The 26,985-nt window shown below is 44.3% G+C and overlaps 1 protein-coding gene across 8 annotated transcripts in view; it reads left to right on the forward strand.

Annotated features, from left to right (window-relative positions):
* KIF2A (kinesin family member 2A) overlaps nucleotides 1-26,985 on the forward strand; it is a 418,450-nt gene that overhangs the window by 56,068 nt on the left and 335,397 nt on the right. For all 8 annotated transcript variants that reach the window (XM_085631560.1, XM_085631589.1, XM_085631578.1 and 5 more), the window contains one exon: nucleotides 14,844-14,938. In XM_085631560.1, the coding sequence (XP_085487686.1) occupies nucleotides 14,844-14,938 (95 nt within the window). The remainder of the gene's footprint in view (nucleotides 1-14,843; nucleotides 14,939-26,985) is intronic.

A 26,985-nucleotide genomic window follows, 5' to 3' on the forward strand; every position in this document is an offset into this window, starting at 1 on the left:
GAAAAAAGACACATCAAAATGGAGGCAGGTAATGGAACTGAGAGGTTTGAACAAATTCATCCAAAAGAAATCATTTCGAATGTTATCCCTGCAAGAAATACTCCTTTTGATTGGCAAAGGAGATTATTTGGCATCCCTGGACCTCTTAGATGCTTATTTTCATGTCCCAATTCATATATCACAGAAAATGTCTGCGCTTCATGGTGGCGGGGCGCCATTATCAATTCAAAGTATTGCCTTTCGGTCTAAAGTCGGCGCCAAGAATCTTTACGAAGTGTATGGCGCCAGTAGCAGCACATCTAAGACTTCAAGGTCACCAAATTTTCCCTTATCTAGACGATTGGCTCATAAAAGGTGGTTCGTTCAGAGAAACCCAACATTTTCTACAAGTGTGCATGAACCTTTTCAATAGTCTAGGTCTGAGAGTCAACCTAGAAAAATCACATCTCATGCCATCGCAGTCACCTTTAATTTCTGGGAGCTCTAATTCGCACGAAGAAGGGGAAGGCTTATCCTTCAGAGGAACGTATTCAAAAAAATCATAAAGCTGACGTTGCATTTGCAGATAAAGTCTGTTTCAGTAAGAACCTACAAATCATTGTTGGGGATGAGGTCCTCTTGTATCCCCCCTACTTCCCAATTGCAGACTTCACATGAGGCCTATTCAAGAACTGCTAGACAAGCAATGGATTCAGTCTCAGGGATCCTTCGAAGATCGAATAGTTATCACTCCTCAGATCCTAAAGGCCCTGTCATGGTGGAAGATCAGAGATCATTTAGCGGAAGGACTGACTTTCGAACCACAGAACTATAGTTTTGTGATGATGACGGACGCTTCGCTACAAGGTTGGGGAGCGCATCTGCAGGAGCTCGAAATTCAGGGTCACTGGTCAAAGAGCGAAGCGCAGCTCCACATCAACTTGCTGGAACTATAGGCTATTTTCTTGGGTCTAAAAGCGTTTCTTCCCAGGATTCACGATTCGACAGTGCTTGTCAAGACAGACAGCTCAACATCCATGTTTTACCTTCCAAAACAAGGGCGTACAAAATCAAAAATATTGTCGAAGCAAGCACAAGAAATTTGGAAGTGGCTTCTGAATCACATCATTTCACTTCAAGTCCAACACGTTCCAGGGGTGGACAACACAAGAGCAGGTATTCTGAGCAGATCGTCCAAGATTTCGCACGAGTGGGAACTGGACCAAAGGCAACTTCTCAAAGTATTCAAGCTATGGGGCACTCCAAAGCTAGATCTGTTCGCGGATCGCCACAATTCAAAATGCAAACACTTTGCAAGCAGGTTTGCACAAAAAGGGTCGTGGGGCAATGCCCTGCAAATGTGTTGGACAGGGATGTTTGCATATGCATTTCCCCCATTTCCTCTAACATCAAAGGTCTTGAGAAAGATGAAATCAGAGCCGTGCCATCTGATTCTAATTGCCCCAGCATGGCAGAGACAAGCGTGGTTCTCAGAACTTCTCAAATTCTCAGTGATACCCAGGATACAATTTCCATTAGTGCAGGATCTAATAACTATGAACAGCGGCCAGATACTGCATCCAAATTTAAAATCGCTGAACTTGTCAGCATGTAACCTCACAAACATGAGTTCCAACTATTGAATATCCCTCAAGAATGCCGGGAGATTCTGTCACGATCTCGAGCAATTTCCACAAATAAAACATATTTGGCTAAATGGAAGAGATTTTGTCATTGGTGTGCATCTAAAAGTCTACATCCTTTTCAAGTCTCTTCGGATCAAATTCTTTCCTATCTTTTAATGTTGACCAAATCTGGACTTTCTCATATGTCTATAAAGGTACATTTGGCCGCTATTTCAAGGTACACAAGAGTTCCTGACCGCCCATCTCTTTGGTATCAAAGAGTTATTAAAGAATTTCTCAAAGGGCTTTTCAGGATGTTCCCACCAGTCCAAAGACCAGTGGTCACTTGGCAGCTTAATACGGTTCTTGCACAGCTCATGAAACCGCCATTTGAGCCAATACATAAGGCGGATTTACAGTTTATCTCATGGAAAACAGCGTTACTATTAGCGCTCACGGCGGCAAGAAGGGTCAGCGAGATACAAGCCTTCTCAATTGCAGAACCATTTCTACAATACAGACAAGACAGAGTTATTCTGAGAACGAACCCAAAGTTTATTCCCAAGGTCCCCTCCAACTTTCATCTGTATGAACCGGTGGTTTTACCTACATTTTTTAAAGATCCTTCATCATCTGCAGAGAGAGCTCTACACTCTTTGGACATTAAACGATGTCTGAAATTTTACATCGATAAGACGAAATTGTTCAGAAAAACAAATCAACTCTTTGTAGCCTTTTCTGGCCCCAGGAAAGGTTTAGCACTCTCCAGATCCAGTATTTCAAGGTGGATAACTTCGGAGATCTCCTTGTGTCATGTCAAAGCTGGAAAATCTTTACAAGCCAAGGTACGTGCGCACTCCACAAGAAAGATGGCAACTTCTACAGCTCTATTCGCAGGGGTGTCGTTGCCATATATTTGCAGAGCTGCGACATGGAAAAATATGCACACCTTCACTAGACACTATTGTCTAGACACAGCATGGAAAAAGGATGCAGCAGTGGGACAGGCGGTTCTACGGCATCTATTTCATTAAGGTATTCATTAAGATATAAATGGATGTGTATATATAGAGAAATATATGTATATATTTAGGTAAAGGTTTTGGTTTGCATATTACAAATGTTTATATGTCTTCTCAACTAATGATTTTCTGAGATATTTTGAAAACTGTAATGTATGTTAACATTCTACACAAAGGAGCAGAGCCCACTGTCTATTTGGGGTTCTATCCTGGAAATGCAGTTTGGAATAAGTACTGCTTGCTATTCTGATACAAGCATGTTAATCTATGAAAGATTGAATACTGGAGAAAAAACTAGTTACTTACCTGTACACTATGGTTCTCCAGTATTATCTTTCATAGATTCACATGTGACCTGCCCACCTCCCCATTTCTCAGGCAGAACCTCATTATCTCTAGATATATCCTGGTCTCTCGGCTGTAAATCTGAGGCAGGATGGCTCTGCTGGGGAGTGTGATGTCAGGGCTGGCAGCCGATTGGCTGAGTTTTGGACCAAACAATGATGAGGTTTGGTTACCAAATAATATGATTCCCTATGGGATTTTGCTATGCAGTTTTTTCTAGTACTGCTGTGGTCATTCTGTTACCGTGAGACTCCCACCATGACCACGGGGAAGATACAAGCATGCGAATCTATGAAAGATAATACTGGAGAACCATGGTGTACAGGTAAGTAACTTGTTTTTTCAGTAAGTTCGGTAATTTTTTTAAGGAAATATTTGTATTATTTACTTGTAATGTCCCCAACAGCAAGGTAAAAAGCTCTTTTCAAGCGCCGCCGTGTTTATTTTTAGACTCGACGGTGTAGCGCTGCATTAAGTTGGGGATTCGTACTGAAGGAGTTTTGTAGATTTCTAAGCTTTGGCCTTGTCATGAGAAAAGTGTTGTGCACTGGGTTTTATGTGACCGTGTATCTATTATAAGTATTTTTATGATACCCGTGTTATCATTTTGCTGTATATTAAGAATACAGAAATGTCCCTGTGTCGGAGCGCACGGAGACAATTGTTCTCTGTTTACGCTGGTCTCCTTACATATTTTTCTGCACATATACGCCGCTTTTCATCCGCAGTAGCATCATAATTCGTGCGAAGGACCATGGGTATTTGTGAAAATGCTGATTATCCCCCCCAACCCCCTAAAACCCCGACACTTGTCTGTGTTGAAACCCTCGCACTGTTAGCCTATCTCAAAGGTCGTGCAAGTAAGTTTCCGTGTTGAGATTCCCTGCGGAAGGTACGGTATCTCAGTTTCAGAAATGATATATAGTGTTATTATTATTTCTTGATACTAATGTACACATTATTTAGGGCTAAGATGGGGCGTTCTCATGAAGTGTGTACTGAGGCTTCACAGTACACGTAGAGCAAACCTGCTTGTCTGGTTCTCGGGTCTACGAGGCATTTTGTAGCCAAACATGACATCAGCCTTTCTTGTTGATATGTATCTTGGCAACAGATCTCCTCGTGTTGCAAAACCTATTCAGCCTGCGCAACCGATGCACTCATTTGTTATAGCAACACACGAGTGGCTTCTCCCCAAGAGCAACTTTTTAGTGAACTCGGGGTACAACTTGTTAATTACGATGTGATTAGATCTAACGACCATCCATCGCGGGGATTGGGCTGTGAAACTGATTGTTGCAAATAATTGCATTAACTGTACTAATACCCATTTTATAAGTTTCGACTGTCTTTTTTAAGCTGCTTCATATTTTCATCTTTTCCGACTATCTTTAGTCACAGTTGATTCCTAGTTCCTTTAGAGAATTGTAAGACATGGGGTTGCTAGGTTTCCATTGGCGTTTATCACTTTTGTACAAATGCTCAATTATTAATATGCTTTTACGCTCTGTTTTAGTGCAACTACGGCGAAATATATTGCTAAGCGTTACACACCAGAATGTGTAACGGTAATAATACCCCGAGTTTCCAGCTGCTGTTGAGCCACATTGTTGTGATGACAGACTTATATCCTATAGGAACACAATAAACCTCTCCTTGCTTAGTGGAGTCCTCTGTATGCGATTGCCAGTTTAAAGACCTCAAAATCCCCGTAGTAGGTTTGCAAATTTGGGGAATGGTAAATGCAAATAGCAGTCAGCAGGTGGAGAATTGCTTAAAGGAATGCAAGAAAATTGAATTTTTCACCCTGCTTTAAATACTTCTGCTGATCACATTTCGCATTGAAGATCTAGATGTGTATGTACTGAAAATAGATTTATTTCTAGGTTCAAAGTTGTACTTCTAAGACTATTGTCTACTTTTACACCCTCCAGAAAGGAAGATCACTTAAATTGTCTGCAGACCTGAACAAATGATTCTTGATGGCAATAGGCCAGCCAACATGCAGCATTCATATATATGTATTTTTTTTATATGTTTGCTTTAACTGCTGTGTGCTGTAAACACTGTTGCCATATGGACCACACCTTCAATCCAGTCCTATATTGTTATTATTTATAAACCTGTGTTAAATTAAAATGTGTTTAATCTAGTTTTTAAGACAATTTATATTATACTTGCCTCTGTTTTAGATTTCCTCTGCTTTGAAAATCATCATTGTAGATTAAAATGATTTGTTTTCCAACTTGTGCAGCCTTACTTAAATTTCAGTATGACAGTGTCCCTGCTTGACATTTCTTTTCACAAGTGCTTGTTAGCACTCCGATTATGAAGTTTAGAATTGCTTCTGGTTGTGGTAGTATAACTTAGTTAGACATTATGGGGCAGATTTACAAGTCCCTTGCGCCACTTTTGCGTCACTTTTAACATGGGAAAATTGACGCAAAAGTGGCGCAAGGGGCTTGTAAATATGCCCCAGAGTATCTGGTAGGCAGAGGTACGCAGCCTGTCCAAGCTGAAACCACAATCCTAGTCAGGCTAAATGAGGGACACAATAAGAGAAAGCTTGTGCTCACCCTCAAATAGCTTGATTGATACACTCACACTCTTTCTCCCACTCACTCACACACTCTCAAACCAGTTAAAAAAACCAAATTGTTATATTCTGAAATACACAAGACCAAAACGACAAAAATCCAATAAGTACAAGTCAAGATATTATTTTTTTAACCCCTTGCATGCTTCGGATGGCCGTCCGACGTCACGGTGGGCGTGTGCGGAGGACGGCCGGGGGCTGACCAAATCCCGCCCACTATTCAAATCGCCCTCACAGCGCGAAAATGTGCGCAGCATGCAAGGGGTTAAAGAATGAGCGTAAATAGCTCTTAGAAGCAAATAGCGTTTTGGAGTTATTGTAGGTCGTGCTGGACAGCGGCAAAGTCAAGAGTTCAGGTTACCCGCTACGGAGCACATTCCAGTTATAGGACCCGCTGAGCAAAGTCTTGTCACAGAACGAAATACAGTAATGGCGAGGCGTATGTTCTGTGGATGAAATGCATTGTCAGGAACGCGACAGCGATGTGCCGGGTTACTCCACACTGGGGACAATGTGTTGATTTTCTCCATGTGCTGGCGGTTATGCGCTGATCCCTGATTCCAGAGGCACTGAAGCGGTGCCGAGTGCAGTACACTGGGTCTAGACCTCACATCGGCGGTGATATGTCGATCCTGCGTCTGGGCTTGATTGGCGCAGAGGTGTCGAAGCACTGGTTCTGGCAAGTGCAGCACGTTTAACTCCCACCCAAGGGCCCTGAATTGGAATGGCATCACTTGGCTGATAAAGTTGAAAGGTGAAGTCTTTGATATTCCTGAGACTTCATCAACAGGAGGCAAGCCAACAAGCCCTTAGAGAAACCTAAGTGCTTAGGATGTAGAGAGCAGGTCCAGTCCGCCTCACTTTCAGGCAAGAAGCAGCAGGCCAACACAACAGCTCTTCTTCCTGGCAGAATGTCCTTAGTTTCAACAGTGTTCGGAGTACACGGTGTCAGAGTTCCAGTATTTATACCCATTTTTTAGCTTTGAAGTAGGGAGACTTGGGGACAAAAAATGGTCTCTGTAGTGCACAAAATCCTGCTCTTTTCCTGCCCTGGCTGCAGACTCACTACAGTAGGTATGCAACCCTTTGTGGGGGTACAGGACACAACCCTTTAAGGTAGAAGTGCCAGCCCCTCCCCCTCATCCTGCACAGGCAGACCCATCCACAATCAGATGACCATTCAGGCACACTTACCCTTCCTTTGTGTGTGGCTGTCTAGAGGGAAAGCAGGAAGCCAGCTGTCACCCACTCCAGTTGTATGTTCCAGAGACCGGCAGAAGACACCAAATCATTTAAGTAAGAAAATGCCAACTTGTTAAAAGTGGCATTTTCAGAACTGCAATCTAAAAAAACAACTTCACTAAAAGATGTGTTTTTAAATTGTGAGGACTGAGACACCAAATGTGGTTTTCCTATCTTTTGCCAATTGGAAGCTACACTTACAAAATGATACAAGGCAGCTTCAATGTTATCCTATGGGAGAGAGATGACTTGCATAAATATAAGATTAATTCATTACTAGGACATGTAAAACTTAAAAGTACATGTCTGAACGTTTAAGTACACTGCACCCTGCCCATGAGCTGTCCAGGGCCTACTCTACTCTACTGTGATGTATGTGTAATAAAAAGAAAGGTTTAGGCCTGGCAAGTAGGTTAACTTGCCAGGTAGAAATGGCAATTAAAACTGCTCATACAGGCTCTCCAGTGGTACTCTTGATACCTGTTTAAAGGGCTATTTAGGTAGGTGGCACAATAATTGCTGCAGACTCGCCAGTAGTATTTGCTTTTTATAGTCCTTGGGCACATCTAGTGCACTGCACTAGGGATTTTTAGGTAAATCAAATATTCCAATCCGGGATAAACCAATTGTTATCACATTTTAGATGCAGCGCACCTGCACTTTAGCACTGGTAAGCAGTGAAAGTGCACAAAGTTCTACAGCTAGCAAAATAATGATTTTGAACTTAGTCCATGTTGGTCGTTGCATGTGGTCTTTGTAGAGGCAGTGCTGGAAAGATCACATCGACTATCCACCGCTTTGCCACACCACAATAATCGATCAACCGTCAGAAACAAATACTATAAATAACGAGGATTATTCTCTCTGAAACAAAGGATTACAATTGAGATGGGCATATTTACACAGTGACAGGAGAATTCTAATCAAGTTAAAATTGCTTGGAAGGAAACCTTAATTACTGAACTCCAAGCGTTCATAGTAGCAATACAGATAACCCATCTACAAGATTATAGGTCATCACACTGCTAGTCATGCATCCAGAAAACTCATCTATAAATGTGATTTGAAGGTAAATTCACAACAGAGAGCTGAACTTTTCCATCTCACAAGTTTTCTCTTTTACAGCTGTTTTTTATAGTTTGTCTCTTGTTGGCAAAGGTGTAGATGGCTCGAGAAGAGAATGTGGAGTAGCAAGACCCCGGAAGACCACTCAGCCTTCAAAACCTTTGTCACAGCACACCACCATCTCATTAGTACAACAAATAAGGCGGCCCTACAAAAAGGATCAATTCCATCACCCCCAATAGCAAATAACTTTTTGCTGTGGTCAAAGAATTTGCCAAACCCATCACAGAGACATAAATACATCCTACCCTCCCAACACCTCTGCAACAACCTCTGCACCTTCTTCCAATGCAAGATTAAGGAGATCTACAACAGCTTCTACAGCCTCGATACCCAAGACCCTCTCACCCCACTTGCATCTGCTGCACCCAACGACACCGGACCCCAGCAGACCCTGTTCAGTTGGACTCTCTTCATCGCTGCAGACACCCTCAAGATCATGAAGAGCAGCCACTCCAGAGCACCTGTGGTCCCCTGCCCGCACCACTTCAACAGAGCTGGCACCTCCATCGCTCCCGAACTCTGCCACACCATCAATTACGCCACCTTCCCATGAGACTGGAAAGGCACAGAGATCAACCCCTTGCTGAGGAAACCCTCTGCCGATCAGAAGAACCTCAAGAACTTCAAACCCATCTCTCTGCTCCCCTTACCAGCCGATGTCATCGAGAAGGACGTTAATGGCCAACTTTCGGAGTTCATCTAAGCGAACCACATTCTTGATCTCTCCCAGTCCAGCTTCCGAAGCAACCACAACACCCAGACCGCCCTCCTCGCCACCACAGACAAAGTCCGCACCCTCCTCGACCAAGGCAAAACTGCAGCCCTCATCCTCTTGGACCTCTTGGCCGCCTTCGACATAGTCTCCTACTAAGCCCAAGACTCCACTGCGCTGACTTCCGCGACAAAGCCCTGGAATGGATCCACTCCTTCCTCACTGGCCGAACGCAGAGAGTCCCACTATCATCGTTCTACTCTGAACCCACAGAGATCAGCTGAGGAGGGCCTCAGGGCTCTTCCCTGAGCCCCACTCTCTTCAACATCTACATGTCCCTGCTCGCAGACATAGTCAGGAACCATGGACTCAACAACACCATCTCCTATGCCGACACCCTACTGATCCTCTCCCTCACCAACAAACCCTCCGTCCCCAAAAATAACTTCCACTACAGGATGAAGGCTGGTGCCACCTGGATGAAGGACAGCTGCTTCAAGCTCAACTCAGAGAAGACTGAAGTCCTCATCCTGTGCCCCATCCACCTCCACCTGAGACGACTCATGGTGGCCCGCAGATGTTCGATCGCTGGGCATGAATGAGAGGTGGGCTAGCCATGCTGATCTAAAATGTGGCTGAATAGTAGCAGAAACCTAACTCCCTCCTTTCTATGCTACCTGTTGTAAAGTACTTGGTATCATATAAAATGTGTCTCTACTTTGTATTCTTAATGGGCGGTGTGCTTGTTATTATTGGTTGGTCACAAAGAACCCTTTCTTGGTTCTGCCTAATTGTGGAGTGTAGTACATGGATGTATGTCGGTACATCGCACACGTTTTGAACACTAGCTTTTACCACGCGTATTACACATCGCAAAGACTGTCACACCGGCAGTTTTCACGACGCACGGCGTTTCAACACCGATGCCGTGTAACCTATTGCAAAGTGTATTACCTCGTAAACTATGAAAGCGCACGCCATTACAACGCTTAATTTAAGCAAAACTGTGTTCGCTGTTTCAGCGTGCAAAATCTTTAAGTTATAATCAAAGACTGCTTAAAAAAACTGCTCAAAATGATTGCTTACTCATTGAAACCTATGGCCTTTACAGATTTCACTTGTTTTGTCAATTACAATGCATTACAAAGGTGGCTTGTCCATTAGGAAGACAATTTGCAGGCGTAAGCGTAGTGTAAGTGCGCACTGCCTTATGATTTCTTTTAATGAACAATGAAAATATGTTCGCCTTACAGACGGACTCGGGTCCCTTCTTGAGGGGGCGGGGCCAGGTGGGGCCTAGAGGTGAGTGATTGGGTATAGGGAGCCGCCTTGAAGAGAATGGAGTTCAAGGCCCACTTGAAGGATTGTAGACTGAAGCCCTCTGGAAACAGGTAATAATGTTACTCCGCTTTTTTACTCCATTTTCTGGAGGATGGAACGTGATCTGTCCTTGCTGGGATTCGAGTTCTTGGCCACCTGAGAACTGCACGTGTCAGCGGCGAGCATTTAACTCAAAGGAGCCATCTTGTCACCTCAACCCCAGAACGCTTGTCACAGGCTCTGAAATAAGATTTACCATGTACACTTAAATACACCGTTGTTTCTAAGTTTTTATCTAGCGCCACGTTCTAGAATGATCGCCTTAGTGCGCTACATAACCAGGAAAAATATAGGAACTGGCGAATAAACAAGGCAGTAAACGAGGCCTTCTCCATTCGCCGGCCCATGACATCACCGAAGCGGATGAACACAAGTGAACTGGGCACTTTGGTTCACCAGTGAGATGTGCATAACATGCTATCGGCAGCGCGGTCCATATTTACACAATAAATGCCCGCACGAGTTAAACATGTGTTGCTTTTAACTCATTCGGGGTGGAGTGAGGGCGGGGTCTTCTGGTCATCGTTTCCTCAGGGGCGGGGAGTCGTATGCTCCACATTTTTGTGGGCTCACTAATTCGTAGAGTAGCACAACATTTGTAGCGCATCTTCACCGTTGACGGGTCTCGTGGCGCTCTTGACAAGTGACGGATATTTATTGTTACCCACCTCAATACTAATTGTCGTATCGACTTTAAAGGGTGAAAAGCTGGGAGGACCCGAGTTGGACCCTTTGACCAAGGGGTCAGACACTGCTCCCTGCAGGCGGTGCGCTAGCCCACTGAGCTACAACAAGACCTCCAGGTGGTAAAGAAACACATTTCGCGTTTGAAGGCTCTGGCTGAGTTCAGCATTTCTTTCGCTTTATTATATCTTAAGTGCATTAAACACACACGTTTGGGGGCCCTCGAATCACCTCTCATGAACAAAAACAATTCACATTTATTCTAGTACGGCGGTGTTTTCGCAATGAAAGCAGACACACAATGCGGAAAAATACAATAAATCAGTCCAAGCAATCTATCTATTCTCAGCCAAAAAATGATTTTTATAAGCCTGCTTTAGCACGAGTTTGTTTGAAAATGTGTTCTTTTAGCCACTTCCTGATAGCAGAGCAGACAGGCTACGTTCCATTTAAACAACCTTTTCAATTATTTTGGCTCCAGAACAACCAGCTCTCCCTGGATTGCCATCTTTATTATACACAAAGTCTAGCTTCTATGCCCCGCCTATATGAAAAGTGACACGCCCCTTTGCAGCTCACTTACACACACGCACACCTGCGTAAATGCTACTCACTAGATTGCGCTGGTGCAAAGTGACAAAAAGCCGTACGTACCAATGCAAAGTCGTGAAAAACTATGTGGCATATTATCATGACGGGCGATAAAATTATCGCCGCTTTAGCGGTAGCAAACTGCCGCTAAAAAGGCGATAATGGGCTTGATAATATGCTCTATGGAATTCCAATTGAAGCCCATGTTAGATGTGAAGGACCTGAGCTTCAATTGGAATTCCATAGAGCATATTATCAAGCCTATTATCGCCGTTTTAGCGGCAGTTTTCTGCCGCGAAAGCGGCGATAATTTTATCGCCTGTCTTGATAATATGCCCCTATTTACCTTCCACAGAATTTTTGTTTTGTGGTGGAAAGTTGTTCACTAGTAACCAAACTGGCGCTTTGCACTTTGCGTTACTGTGTGTCAAGGTTTATTCCACGGATGGTGAAAGGGCTTTTCTATGCAACCACCAGTTCTTTTTTCTGTAAAGCCTTGTCCCCCAAGATTCTAAACAAGACTTTGCACCAAGAAATACACCTCCTATTTACAATTCTAACATGACAACGCGTGTGGCTTACTTCGCAAACGTCACTGTATTTACACAATTATAGTCATCTGTGCACGCAACGATGTGCTTACTACTGTATTTACAATTCGAACATGACAACGCGTGTGGCTTACTTCGCGGGCACATCACAACCACGTTTACCACTTAAAGTTGCGTTGCTCTTCCTTAAGTTGCTCTGCCTTACGATGTTAACGTGAATGCGATGTTCTAATTGCGTTGTGATGTACCCGCGAAGTAAGCACATCGTTGCGATGGGTGTTCGCCGTAGTACATATACCTTGCATTGTCATGAACATAGTTGAGATACAGCATGCCATAATGAGTTGGATCTGTACACTGCAAAATCTCAATTCAGTGTGCCCAACCTCTAAATTCTAACTAGAGAGGGAACCTCTATCCAAAACATACAGCTGCAAAATGAGTATCTTTTTGTTCATGCAGTAGACCCATTTGATTATTGAAAATGGCCAAAGAGTGGGTGCTAAAACTTCCAGTAGAACACTGCACATTGTTGATGGTAAGCATTGTCTATAAGAACATCACGACTCAGTGCGAGTCCTGGTGTTTTGGCGTTGTGTGCTCTGGAGGCTGCATGCTCCTAATTCCTTATGCCTGAGAGCAGACAGGCTTCTCTCCTCTCCCAACAGCTTGTTCTCATATCCTGCTGCAAGCAGGCAGCACTACGACGGCAGATGGGTATGGCTCACAGTAGGAGTGGGTTGCAATTAAGAGGTGGGAAAGAGAGCATCGGTTGCGACCACTATGCATCAAGGTGTAACAGTGTCAAACCTGTTAGCAGCACTGTTTTACAGAAAGGCTGCAATTGGTGAAGAAAGCATGCAGTTATTTGTCTCATGACTTATGTTAGTTATTGGCCCCATCGGTATGTCATACACCAATGCAATGATTCGGATATCCAGTCTATGCACCACTGGGCACTAAAAAGAAACCAGCATTGGCATAGCCAATAGGTCTCGCCTTTGGGACCTTATCAGTATTTAGTTATGCAGCACAATATCCTTGGTGCAACAACATTAACTGTTGCATGGTTAAACACTTATAAGGTCCCAAAGGCGAGACCTATTGGCTATGCCAATGCTTGTTCAATCTGGTGAGCGCCATTTACTTTGAACATTTATAATATGTCACTATCATAGACCTAGAAAACAGATCTTGGTTCCAACTTTTTGAAAACAGATACACACAGATTAAAACTGAGAGAAAGTGCACGCAAAATACACACGTGAAATACATTCGGTAAAATAAGTGGTCATAATAATAACTAAACAATTTTAAAACGCATAGTGCATTTAACATGAATCCATTAACTGCAAAGTGCATCATCGGACCACTGAAATATATATGCAATGTATAGAATTGACAATTGTAGTGGAAATGTATCTATTTCATTATATAAGAACATCTGCAGTCGTTGTCATATATCTTAAAAAATTGCGCAAACCCCTTTCGTATAACATTTAAAAATAAAGCATGCTGTGTAAATATGAGGCGTCTGGGAGATAGGATTAAGTACAGCTGATTCCTTAATTAGTAAAGAAACCGCTCAAGGCTAAGCCCGTAAAACACACTCGTAATTGAAATAAAATGCATGGCTGCTCAATGCCGAGTTAAATATAAACAAGTAGGCGCGATTGAAGCTTAAGGTCAATAGACCATATGCCATACTTTTGAAATGTGACACATAATGTGTGTTTATGATCTCAAGTGCCTATCCATGAATAGCATGTTCAAACAAGCGGGACTGCAAGTTCCATAATGCCTCATTGTAATCACATGCAATATGTAGAACAGGCAAGGAAAAGTCCAAAGGCATCTATAGTTTGAATAGCGTCCAGACTCAACAACCAAAGCGTGGCCTACAAAGTTATGCTACTGTTCAGAAAAATCACGTGCCATGCAACACACTATAAGTGAATGCGCAGCTTCACCACTGAACTCCGGACACGGGCGCCGAGTGGATTCCGGATGGGATGGAATGTAAATTAAAAAAACACCCTAATAGTGTTAATGTCAAGTGTTCTCTGCTGTAGAAGCAGCACGCAGTCTATACAAATTCCTTAAAGTGTAGGGTCGGGGGAGATCTTTGCGTAAAAATTTACGAGCCAAGCAAACCTCACCATTGGCATTTCTAGTCAGGGGAAAACCAAGACCTTCTCGTGACACACACATAGACCCAGACACAGAGACAGACACCCCCTGCCCCCCCCCCCCCCCCCCCCCCCGAGCTCGCGTGCGAGTGACCTCAGACGAAGAGCATTCAAAGGATTGGCAGCTACTCACTCGCATGGCAGACTGTTGTGAGTTTACCCCTCCGAAAGGCCGATAGTGCCTGCCACACACCAGAACAAGTGGCTAAAAGTAAAACAAGCAGCAAATGGTGCGCGCGAAAGTGATCGCGAGCAAGACGTGCGGCCGTGACTGGGAGTTGTGTGTGTGTCTGTGCGCGCAAAAAGGAAATTAAAATAAAAAACCCGCAGGCTGGCGATTGGTGTGCGCGCACCATGATGAGAGACGAAAGCCATAAGGCGCCTCTGCTCGTCATTGTGCGCATAACCACACGCTCTAGGCCAGCCAAAAGCGTGTGGTAGGACTCTTAAAAGCCCACACACTAAATGTCTCGCAGAGAAGCGCATCCGCTGGCTCAGCGAGACCTAAAACACTGCCTAAAAGTCCTCAATATGATGATTTCTTCTATTTTTGATTTCTATTGGAAGTCCTAAAATCTCTTTCCAATAAGCTGTTAACCAAAGCTCCTCCTGTACATGCATTTGTTTACACAGTATCTGTCAGCATGCACAAATTGTTTTATTTTCTCTCCTTGTCATGCGTGAAGTAGTTGTGAATGCTTAGTTGTGTTTAACACACACATTCTTGTGTGTAGTGCACATTCAGTAAAGTGTATAGCTCTAGTATTACACCTGCTTAATTACCTTCTTCCTTTTATAGGACGAATACATCAAGCTATGGTTACATCTCTAAATGAAGACAATGAAAGTGTTACTGTGGAGTGGATTGAAAATGGAGACACTAAAGGAAAAGAGGTACATCGCATACTTATTAATGTGTCCTTGAATCCTATCTATATCTGGTTTTTTTGTTATTTTTTTTCTCATTTAAAGTCAGAATGGAATAGTTTGTCTGTGGTTATTTTTATCAAAATCTTATTTTTTGGGCAGATGAATTGCAAAACATGGTTATTTTAGACAGTATGCACGGTAGTCAGAGACTAATGGGGTGCTGGAAAAATGGCAGCAGAGTGTGCCATTGGCAGCTGGCTGCCTGAATGCCTGGTTATTTATTTAGAAGTTTTACATTGTGTTGCTTGTCGCTTAGTGACTGCTTAGATGCACTGTACAGATAAAACTGAGACTGTCAATTAACGTGTGTCTATTTGTCTGTAGTGCATGACTCCTGCCCTATGTTCTTCATTCACCAACAACTTTGTGTATAGCCAAAGGTTTGCCTGAATAACTCAGTTTTTAGGAGTTGACTGAAACACTGATAGTTGGGTCTTGACCTCAACAATGAAGCCAAAGAATTTCACAGCTTCGGGCCGTTAACTCCCAGATATCTTCTTTGATGTTTTGTAGTAGATGCCCAGAGTTCCTTAATGTTTTTGAAGTAGAAAATTAGGAAAATAATGACGAAACGCACATGCAGATACCTTGTGTTGTGAATCTTTGCTCTTCTCCATGTTCCTGTAAGGTTTTGATGCTACACTCCCTGTCCCTAATGGCCAAGCTTCCTCTCATGCTTTCTTGTACTTCATAGCTGTGGAATGTAAATAGCGGATGTGGTGCTGAATGTCTCTGTTTTCTGAGGAGACCATTCACAGAGGGATCCCCGTAGTGCTGTTGACGAGGGAGACTGTTAGGATCTTGTACACTCTGTGGTCACCATCTGGCATAACAGACATCGTCAATTTAAACAAGAATTTCTCATTGGTTAAATGTTTTGTATTTTTGGTTATGTTTTGTATGAGGTTGCATGAATTGGTTGGGGGCAGTGTTGCTCCATACTGGGTACCACATTCTGTGGAGACTGCAGACGGGTTGTCTGATAGGCGTGCATGTAGGGTGGAAAATGGCAGACCTAACTCCCTTGTATGGTGTAGGCAGTTGGTTGTTTACCAATTCCCAGGTAAGAATCATTTGCCTTTGGGGAATATCCTGATTTTATCATCTGATGAGAAAAAATTAGATATCAAAGAAAAAAAATCAATAAAGACTACTTCAGTGTAGAAGAGTACTTAGCCCAAGAGCCCTCCCAATTTCTGATGGGTGTTTAGGTAAGGACTTCGCAAGAGGAACTGAAAGTACCATTGCCCCGGGTTTAGATAAATGTTTGCTAGAAATGAATTCAAGTGATTTCACAGCAGAGAGTTGCATGAGTCTTAAGTGTTTTAGCCTCCATTTCTCTCCTCCCAGTTGTCTATAGTTAAAATGATATATTTGTCAAAATATTCAGGTCCACTTTAGTTATGTATTATAGTTGTCCTGTGCGGTTATGTGTAAAAGTAGTAAAAGTTGCAATCGAGCTTGTGCTTCCTTCAATTTACTCCTCTTCAACAACCTTCGGCCATTCCTGCAGCTAGCAGTATTAACCATGTTCATGAATGTTTTAGAAAAGAAGTAAGAGAAGCTGGGCTCCAATATTGCGTTTTGTCAATGTGATTAAAAAGCATAAAGTGCTATCTTTAAACGATGAGATGCATTCTGAGAAAAATTAATTCATTGCTACTAATCCTGTCAAATTAATATTCTGCTAGCTCTAGATGAAGAACCCATGTAAAGGGAATAAGCCACTTTGTAAAACCCGGTGGGCCAAGGCAATGATTCTGGAGAAAGGCTCAGAAGCAATATTCAGACTTGAAAAAATTATCCCCAGCACACGTAGACAGTCATTAAAGCTAGTATAATTGCATATTGTGAGCAACGAGTGAACAAAGTTGAGTACAGTTTTGTAATTCTCTTTCTTTTATTGTCAAGATCTTCCGACAACCGACACGTGTTTCGTCGCTAATGGGCAATCTCTTGCGACTTTATCAAGGCTCTGTCTTTCTTGACAGTGATTTCTTTTGTGGTGATAATTCCAACCCACAAAAAGGGTTCTGTTCCTCGCGACGTCCCTCTACTGTGTAAGGAAGGACCAAGGGATCCAAATATGTCCCCAAAAGCAGGATGCCTGTATCCGTTACGGTGTCTGTGTCATTTTCGACGTCGAACAAATCACTGTAAAGAAAGACAGAGCATTGATAAAGTTGCGGGAGATTGCCCAATTTTTTCTTGTTTCTGTTAGCTACGGCTGATAATTTTTTTGGGGGGGGATCAGTGGTGTTCCTCACCCTACAGCACCGTCATCAATTTCAACAAAGTGTACATACCTAGATGATAATCTCCTGAGTGGCGCCATCATTCCTATATCCAACCACTACCCTACAATTGTCAATATTCAGACTTGTTCCAAAGGGAGAAAATAGCCTGTCTAGAATGTCAAGTGTGGTTGTTTGGTTTGAAACTTCTAAATGCTACTCCAATCACTCAGATTGATGCTGAAATCTAAGGAGGCAAAGTTTTATATGAATGTGCTGAGTCTTTTCAGACTCAGTCAAGACAAATTATGTGTGTGCTGTCCAATGATTTAACACCGCGATCAAAACCGTTGGCTCATAGATGCAGGAACCAAAATGTTTTGATCTATGGATTCGGTGGTATTGAAGCAAGGCCTCTAACTCTATTCCAAGGGCGCCTAAACTCAAGAGGACCTGATTGCACTTCTTTTATTAAGATCGCATAAATGAGGACAAAAAAAAAAAAAAAGACAAATTATGTCCTGTTTATTGCATTTAGAGGAGTAGCAAGACATGAAAGCTTGTGGCACAGCAATTATTTGTATGGCATCCAGAACAGATAGAATTGAGGTGAAAATGTACTCAGACCGTGGCCATGCTGGCATGGGTGTCGGTATAGATATATTAATTTTGAGTATGTATTGTTGGAGCTCATAAGTGACAGATGCATTTTATAATTGCTGCTTTTCAGGATTTTTTTTTTGTTGGTTTTTTTTGTCCTCCTCTCACCAAAGACTTACACAGATTTGACAAGCCAACATCGTCTCATTCCTGAGGGCCTCTATGGCTCACTGTTTCCGTCAAGGCCCCACGGCCTTCCTCTTGTATTTGAGGACTGGTGTAATCATGGGAACTTACAGGTGAAGCTCTTTTTGTTTTTCGATTCGTTGGTAGATCGAATCGAGTCAAATCAGGTGTCTCTGCCGTGCCCAACTTATCAAAGGTTGCCAAATGTTATGATGACTTTCGTCCCTGGTGTCTTGGTCTATTCGCGCCATTTTTATGGCGGCTCTCAACCATTCTTCCTTGCTCGGAGCAATGTTGTCCTTCCACTTAATACAGATTTCTCTTCTTGCCAGGAGGATCAGGTATAGAACGAGGATCATGTGATCCTGTGAGAACACGCCATTGGTTGAATCGTTCTTACCAAAAAATACCAGGGATAGGTCTACTACTATGTCTACTTCTAATATAGATGACAGTACATCTTTCAAGCCTTTCCAATATGTTGTTAATTCGGGGCACTGGAAGAAAATGTGTAGATCATTGGCTTGAACAAGGCTGCATCTTGGGCAGTTTGGAGGCAGGATTGGTCCAAATTTTGCAATTTTGGCTGGGGTATAGTATAGTCTGTTTATTACAAAAAAGTGATTTTTCTTCAGGGATGCCGGCTTTATATATTTATACAATAATTTTAATGATGGATTAAATAACTCCTCAATGCGAGTGTCTAAAGGTGATCCATTTCAAACTGAGGAGGGAGGAGGGGTCTTGATTTCCTCTGCTTCTTGAATTCGAGCATACCATAAGGCTATCTCCTTCTTCCTCGGGGACGTATCTTGTAATAGTTGCTCTAGTTCCCAGTTTCCGGCGATGTCGCACTTTTCTGACTCGTACCAACTTTTTAATTGTAGATATTTAAACCTTGAAAAATGAGAGCCTACTTTAACTGATAGTATTTCCCAAGGAAGGATACCCTCTGAGTCAACCAGTTCTGACCACCTCTCCATACCTGAGTTTTTGATTGGTATTGCCAAACTGTCACACATACAAGGAGGGGTCGCCGGAGAATCCCAAATTGGAGCAAAATTCGAAAAGTAACCAATACCCCATATCCTCCTCATTTGATACCAATTTAATAAGGCAGATTTCAATACCTTTAGCCGGACCCTTTTAAAAAACCTTGGTGCACCATATTTGTACTAAAACCCGCCTTGCCGGCTGCTGCCCTCGACTAACACCATTTCCCCCAGTACTCTCCCCCATGCAGTTGTGTCTGGGTAGGTTAATAGCATTCTCACAGCTTTAAACTGGAAGGCCATTAGATACCAGTTAATGTCAGGTAGGGCTAATCCTCCTTTGAGTAACTTCCTCCTAAGCTTTTTCCACGACATCCTAGCAATTTTTTGACCCCAAATAAAGCTACCTATTTTACCCTGTATCTTGGCTATGGTTTGACCAGGAAAAGTTAATGGAATAGCATTGAAAATATAGGTTAGTTTAGGGAGCACAGACATTTTGACCAAGTTTACCCTTCCAAAGATGGTCAAAGGGAGATTCTTCCATTTGGCAAATAAATAATCTATGTCCTTTTCGATTTTCACAAGATTTATTGATGTAATTTTATTTAAATCTTTGACAATTTTTATTCCAAGATATCTAAATTCCTTACTTAGGGGGCCACCGTTGTATGTGGTGTTCCAGCACTTATCTCGGTCTTATCTGAGTTGGCCCGATACCCTGAGACCTTACCAAATTCCCTTAAAGTAAATTCCAATTGTGGGATTGTATTCTCAGGATCGTTAGTGTAAACTATCACGTCATCTGCGTAAAATGCTAATTTACATTCGTAGCTTAATCATTTAAAAGGGGTGATGTCATTATTCAGTCTGATTGTTTGGGCTAGGGGCTCTCTATAGAGGTTGAACAAAAGGGGAGACAGGGGACATCCCTGCCTTGTCCCTCTCTGAATAGGAAAGCTAGGAGTTAGTGAGCCATTTAGGAGGATTTTAGCCGAGGTGCCTGAGTAACAGTGCTTAATAGTTTGTACAAATACGGGGCCTATTCCCATGTCCTCCAAAACATGCCACAGATATCTTCAACACACGCGATCAAATGCTTTGGCGGCATCTACTGCCACTACTGCCAGTGGGTCTTTTCTCGCTTCTGCCAGATCGATGTTTCCGATCAAAAGTTGGGTTTGTTGGTAGTATCGAGGCAAGCAACCCCTTAAACCTTCCATCATTCTCCTGTTTGTTTCATATATCTAGAAGTATTTTATGTCTTGGTGCTTTCCAAACATCTTACAGTCTGATTTGGAATGTGTTTGCTTAATAACCAAGTTAACTATTACAGTGCGGACTCTGACACAAATGAACTGAGCTCCTACAGAAAATACCATTCTATTCACTTTGTATACTTCAAACCCACCTCCTCGCATCTTCTAAATTTGTTATGGAATCTGTCGTTAATACAAGGTGGAGGCAAACTAGTTACTCTGCTGTAAAAACAAAAATTTTTTAAAGATCCGTGTGGACCCATCCAATTTCAGTCTGGAAAAGCATAGTCAAATGAACAAGTATTTTAAAACGGGTCAAGAAGTCCATCTTAAAGTGCAGTTGAATCAGAAAGACATTGAGCTGTGGTTAGCAAGGATGTGGTGTTCAAAACAGGAGAATGGACTAGGGTGATGTGAGAGTCGGATAAAAAGAGAATTTCGACAGTGATAACACCCATGGATAAATGTTGGGTTTTAATATTGAGTAGGAGAACAGCTACAGCATGAGTAACAGCCACTGGGAGGGTTGAACCAAGGAAAGTGTATATGGATGCCCCGTCAAGATGGGCAGTAGCCTTTGCAGCTTTTAAACAAGGCGGGAGTCCTATCGTGTCTCCATCAAGAGCTGAGTAACTTCTGATCTTCGTGATCCTGCACCAATAACTTAGAGGAAAACCCATATTTTTCATGGCAAGAAAATGAAAGTTTTAAAGTAATCTGGCAATTGTTAGGGTGTGTGGAAAGAACCCATTTCAGATTTGCAAAAGTTTAGTCTGCTTTTCTGGCCCAATTCAATGGCTCTGGGGTATTTTTTTCTTTACTTAATCGTGGAGAGGCTTAACTATAACAGCAAAGCCCATTTCGAATAAAGTGTGCCTCTGAGAGATGACCACTTATGAACGGCTTTGATCTAGTTTGCAGGCAGTTGGTTCTCTCCTGTTGAAATGTTGTGGCCTTAATAGCGAACGGGAGGGGCGACACAAATATTTTCTCCCATGAAGCCGTATGCACCTTTTTAGCTAGTTCAGAGATGAGATACAGTCAATCATCCTTGCATAGAGTCAGACAAATTCAATAGCATATTGATCTAATGTAGATCCTTTCGGGAAGATGAGGATTACCAGATCTTTCTTCAAATATTCAGGGAAGATGGATGATGATTCAGTAACTCCTTGTGGAAGTCAACACCACGTTAATGGGCCCGGTAAAATGAGAACCTGAAGGCATCCTTGCTGCCCTGATGCATGCAAATAGAGAAAAAGGCAAAGCAATGATCTAAAATACAGAACCATTTGATAATAGTTGGAGTACAGTGAGGATATGATCTCAGGGTTAGGCACAGCTGGAAACCTGGGTATTGCAACTGTGTTAATAGCTTTGATACCGTATACATTTCTGTATGGGTTCGTACCAGGCTTTATCGGTAAAATAGGAGTAGTGCACACTATTTCAGCAGACATTAGGACCCCATGTTTTATCAAGGTAGGGATACCAGGTCGAATTCTTTTAGGCCTCAGAGTGTAACGTCTCTGCTGACTAGACACAACCAACATCACTTGCAAGTTCAAACTAGAAAGCACTTTATCTATTATGTTTGAGATAGATTTAAGCTTTCAAGCTTTACTTTTCAAAACATCAACTTAATGAGTAGTTTCACATGAGACATGGGAAACTTAATTTCCACGAACTTTCAGTACATTCAAATGAACACCACCAATTTTGCAGTAAACTGTACAAATCATCTAACATGGAAGATCCCTCCCCAACAGGTTCATGGAGAGGTATGGCTCAACAAAAAAGCATGCTGACATAGTGTGGTACGGGATCAGTAATATAGTGGAGAATCTTGTATTTGGCTTGCCAACTCCATCAGTGAGGCAATGACAGGCATTTGGAAGCCTTCAGCGACAGTTGGCTAGCACCGATATCAGTAAGGCATGAAATGGATTTCCCATTTATCACTGAATCAGGATTCTTATAGAGTGCGGCTAATCACCTGTTAGGGTCTCAAGGCGCGGGGGAAAGTTCTGCAGTTCAGTCGAAGAGCCAGGTTTTTAGGTCCTTCCTGAATTGAGACCGTGACGGTGATTTCGATGTAGAGGAAGAGAGTTCTAGGTCTTTGCGGTGAAAGAGGAGAAGGATCTTCCTCTGGCTGTGGTTGTGCAAATCCATGGGCTAGTGGCCAGGGCCAGGTTGGCAGAGTGTAGGTATTCAGTTGAAGTGTAGGAGGAGAGGTGGTGTGCATGTCTGATATTGTGGAGGGTCTTGTAGGTGTGCGTGAGGAGCTTGAAGGTGATTCTTTTGTTGATCGAGAGCCAGCAGAGGTTGTCAGGTGACCAGCGATGTGGCTGCAGCAGAGGGATGTTCAGGATAAGTCTTGCAACTGCGTTCTGGATTCTTTACATTTTCTTTTGGAGCTTCTGGGTGGTGCTCGCATAGAGTGCATTACCGTAGTAGAGTTTGCTGCTGACAGGCTCCTGGGTGATGGTTCTTCTGGACTCGGTGGGGATCCACTTAAAGATCTTTTGATACAAAGATCTTTTGAAGCAGGTGGAGTGTGTGGAAGCAGCAGGACGACTTGGCGTTGATTTGGTGGTGCATCGAATGCGAGGCGTCAAGGATGATGCCGAGGTTACGTGCATGGTCGGTGGGTGGAGGGGGGTATAGAGCACTATGGGCCACCAAGAGTAGTCCCAGGTGGTGGGGTGGTTCCCAGTATGAGGACTTTGGTTTTGTTGGAGTTGAGTTTGAGGCAGCTGTCCTTCATCCAGGTGGTGACTGCCTTCTTTCTGCTGTGAAAGTTTTTCTTTGCGGCTGTACTTTCGACGGTGAGGGAGAGAATCAGCTGAGTGTCTTCGGCATAAGAGACTATGTTTAGTCCTTGGTTTCTGACGATGTCTACCAGCAGGGCCATGTAGATGATGAAGAGGGTGGTGCTCAGGAAGGAGCCCTGAGGTACTCTGCAGCTGATCTGTCAGATCTGAGGAGAACGGTGGGAGCCTGACTCTCTGGGTTCAGCTAGTGAGGAAGGAGAGGATCAACCCTAAGGCTTTGCCGCGAGTGACTGCATCGTGGGGTTGTGCGTAAAGGGTGTGGTGGGAGACTGTATCAAAAGCGGCTGCGAGGTCCAGGAGGATGAGGGCAGCGGTTTCGCCTCGGTCAAGGAGATTGCAGATGTCGTCTGTTGTGGCGAGGAGTGCAGTCTCAGTGCTGTGGTTGCTTCTGAAGCCGATTGGGAGGTGCCCAAGATGTGGTTTGTTTAGATGAAATTGGCAAGTTAAGCGTTGATAGCCATCTCGGTGACTTTGGATGGGAAGTGTTGCAGAGAGATGGGTCTGTAATTCTTGAGGTCTGTCTCGGCACTTTTTGAGCAAGGGGTTGATCGCTGCATGTTTTCAGTCTTCAGGGAAGGTGGCGGTTTCGATGGAGCAGTTGATGGTGCAGCAGGGTTTGGGAGCGATGGTGGTTCGGTTGAAGGGTGCAGGGATTCGAGGGGATATAGAGTGGAAGGTTTTATTGATCCCGTAAGGTGTCGTCGATGGTGATGGTCGTCCAGTTGAGCAGGGTCAGCTCGTGGAGTTGGTGGATCCTATGTAGCGATGCTGTCGTAGAGGTCTGTGATCTTGTCACAGAGGGCTTGGGAGGTGGGCAATGTCAGTGGCATCCGTGCTATGTTTGGTGAATTCTTTGATCACAGTGAACCGTTCTTTGCTGTTGTGTGCATTGGCGTTGATAGGTTCCTGTCTGGGAGTTTTCTTTCAGGCTCTGATGATGTGGTAGTGCGTGGCGATGGCAGTTTTGAAGGCTGTGTAGTCTTCTGGGGACTTGCTGCTCCTACATCTTTTCTTGCGTCGTCTACAGGTGCGCCTGGACTCTTGGAGGGAGGGGAGAACCAGCTGGTTTCTCTGTGGGCTGTTTGGTTTTGTGTGGGGGTGGGGGGGGGGGTCAGCGTGTTGGTGCAGTCGGATAGCCATAGTTGGAGGTTGTGTGCTGATGGAGGTCGGCAGTGGTGTCGTGCATTGGCGAGTTGATCTTGGGAAACCTTGTTCCACATTCTGCCTGGGTAGCGCTGGGCGCAGTGGTGTTGTGTGGGGTTTGGTAAAGAAGTGGACGCAGCAGTGGTCAGTCCATTGGAGTGCAGAGGTGTGGCTGAAGGAGATGTTGCCTGAGGAGAGGAGGGGATCGAGCGTGTGTCCTGCTTTAGTGCATTGGTGACGTGACCATTTGTTTTAGTCCGATGGTGGTGAGGTTCTCCAGTAGGGCTGAGGTGTTTTGGGCTGCTGAGGTTGTCCAGGTGGACCTTGAGGTCGTCGAGCAGGATGTAGTCTGTTGCGGCGAGGGTGTGGTGTGCGATGAAGTCTTATATGGATTCGCTGAAAGGGGTGGTGGGGTCTGTACAGGAGGGTGCCACGGAGGATGGAGTTCAGCTTGGTCTGGTTCTGGAAGCGGAGGTGAAGGTGCTCCATGTTGGGTGAGTGGTCATCTGAGCATGTTGTGAGGCGGAGGGTGTTTTAGTGTCCGGAGATGCCTTCTCCTGGTCGGTTGGCGCAGTCTTTGTGAATGATTTTTTATCTGTCGGGGATGGTGTTGGGAGACATCCGGTGCACATATGGGGTTCGTCCACGTTTCTGTGAAGAAGGCAACGTCTGGTGAGATGGAGTCGATCATTTCCGAAATTTCCACAGCATGTTTGTTGAGGGAGCGTGTGCTGAGTAGGATGCAGCTGAGGTGGTTGAGTCCGGTTCTTGGGGGCCATGCGTTTGGTAGGTCTGGCTTGCGAAGTCCAGAGAAGGTGCAGTTGCGGCGGGTAAACAGTCCTTGGGTGTCATTTTGAGATGCAGGCTGGCAGGCGGTTGAGGGCGTGGAGGATTCTGGCATTATAGCGGTGAAATGCACGGGGACCAGAGTCAGTGGCACTAGGCGTGGTCCAGGCACGGAAGAACCTGCATTTGGTGTGCCATTAAGTCATGGTTGGGAGATGGGAGAGGCTGGTTATCTGGGAGGCGGGAAGCTGTGATTGTGGGGGGGTGGCGGGCCACAGGCGTTGAGCAGGGACAGGAAGCGAAGGGACTCAGAATGGTGCTGAGAAAGGCACTAAAATGGCATTGAATAAAGAGAAATACAGAGAAATAAAGAACAATGAAAAGGCAGGAAAGCAGAGAAATGCAGAGACAGAACTCCCCACGAGACCACCAGGGTTGAGGCGCATGCAGGAGCCTGCGGGTGGAGGAGGGCCTCGAACTCGAGTAGTGGAACGCAGAGGGGACAACGCTACCAGATGGAGCTGCTCTGCAGCAGAACGATGGGCGCTGAAGGTCAGCGAGGTCGCTTCTTCACCGCACACACCGGCCGCCTTTATGTAGTGGTAGGGAGGTGGGAGTGGCTCGTCAGCTAGTTGGCAGGAAGCGATGTTCGAAGGTGGCAGGGTCATAAGGGCCGAGCAGGGGCGGGAAGGAAAGGGGCACAGAATGGAATGAAGAGAAATGCATAAAAAATGAAAAGACAAAAAAGCAGAGCCCGAACTCGCCACTCGACCAACCGTAATGGAGCGCAGGCAGGAGCCTGCGGGTGGAGGAGGGCCTCAAACTTGAGGACTGGAGCGCTGAGGGGGCAACCGCTACCAGGTGGAGCTGCATGGTGGAGGAGCAACGGCCGCTGAAGGTCGGCAAGATCGCTCCTTAACCGCGCAGCAGCCGCAATTAAGTAATGGTAGGGAGATAGGAGGGGCTGGTTAGTTGGGACGTGCGAAGCGGCACTGGAAGGTGGTGGGCCGCAGGGACCAAGCAGCGGCCCGGGCAGGAAGTGAAGAGGCACAGAACGGCATGGAAAAAAGGCACAAAATAAAGAGAAATGCAGGAGGGGCCTCCAGTGTGAGGACTGGAGCGCAGAGGGGGCAACAGCTACCAGCTGGAGCTGCACAGCGCGGGAGCAACGGTCACTGAAGGTCATCAAGGTCACGCATTTAACATGGGTGCAGTTTTGCTCTGTTATCTGGGTATTTACAGAGCAGTCTGTACCTCTAGGATTGCCTTAAGAGGTAGGATATTGGCTCTGGAAAAGTTGGGTAAACTCGGGCTGGTCAGCTTGTGAGTGTGTGCTAGAAATTAGTTTGGTGTAATCCTGCTTCCAGGGACCTACATAGGAGTAGAAATAAGAACCACCTCCTACTTGGGCTAAATCTTCCTGACTCCGTCCCAAGTACTGACCCGTTCTTCCTCACCTTGTCCATGCTTTTTCCTTGATCTGCCCATTCCTCCCCTGGCCCTCTCTGTTGAAATGATTGCATTTGTAAATACAGCAGCCTAGATTCTTTGTACTCCCTTAATCCTTTTTTGTGCTGCCAAATAATGGTTAGCTGCTGACACCAATTCAGCTAGTGCCTTGGTTTGCACCTAATAGAAATGGTCAGAGCTGCTCATTGACTTTGGGCAATAGACCCTGAACAAAAGCAGCACCCACCCACAACTCCCTGACCTTTTTCAGCAGTTTGAGCAATACCAGGATATCGCTCAAACATCCTTTAAATTAGCTAAATAATCAGCCAGAGATTTGCCTTTATTTCGTTTACAATTGTATATTTTGGTCCAGTCAGTCTTGACGGGACATGCCTCCATTGCAGCATTTAGCAAATCATCCTTTACAGATGCAAAGGTACATGCTTCATCAGGGTCTTGTCGAGGCCAATTTCTCTTGTGCACCAATCTGTCCCTGGCCTCCCTATGTACTACAAGTTGCAACAG

This window comes from Triturus cristatus, chromosome 2_1, assembly GCF_964204655.1.
Source record: "Triturus cristatus chromosome 2_1, aTriCri1.1, whole genome shotgun sequence".
In the NCBI taxonomy this organism is placed as follows: domain Eukaryota; kingdom Metazoa; phylum Chordata; class Amphibia; order Caudata; family Salamandridae; genus Triturus; species Triturus cristatus.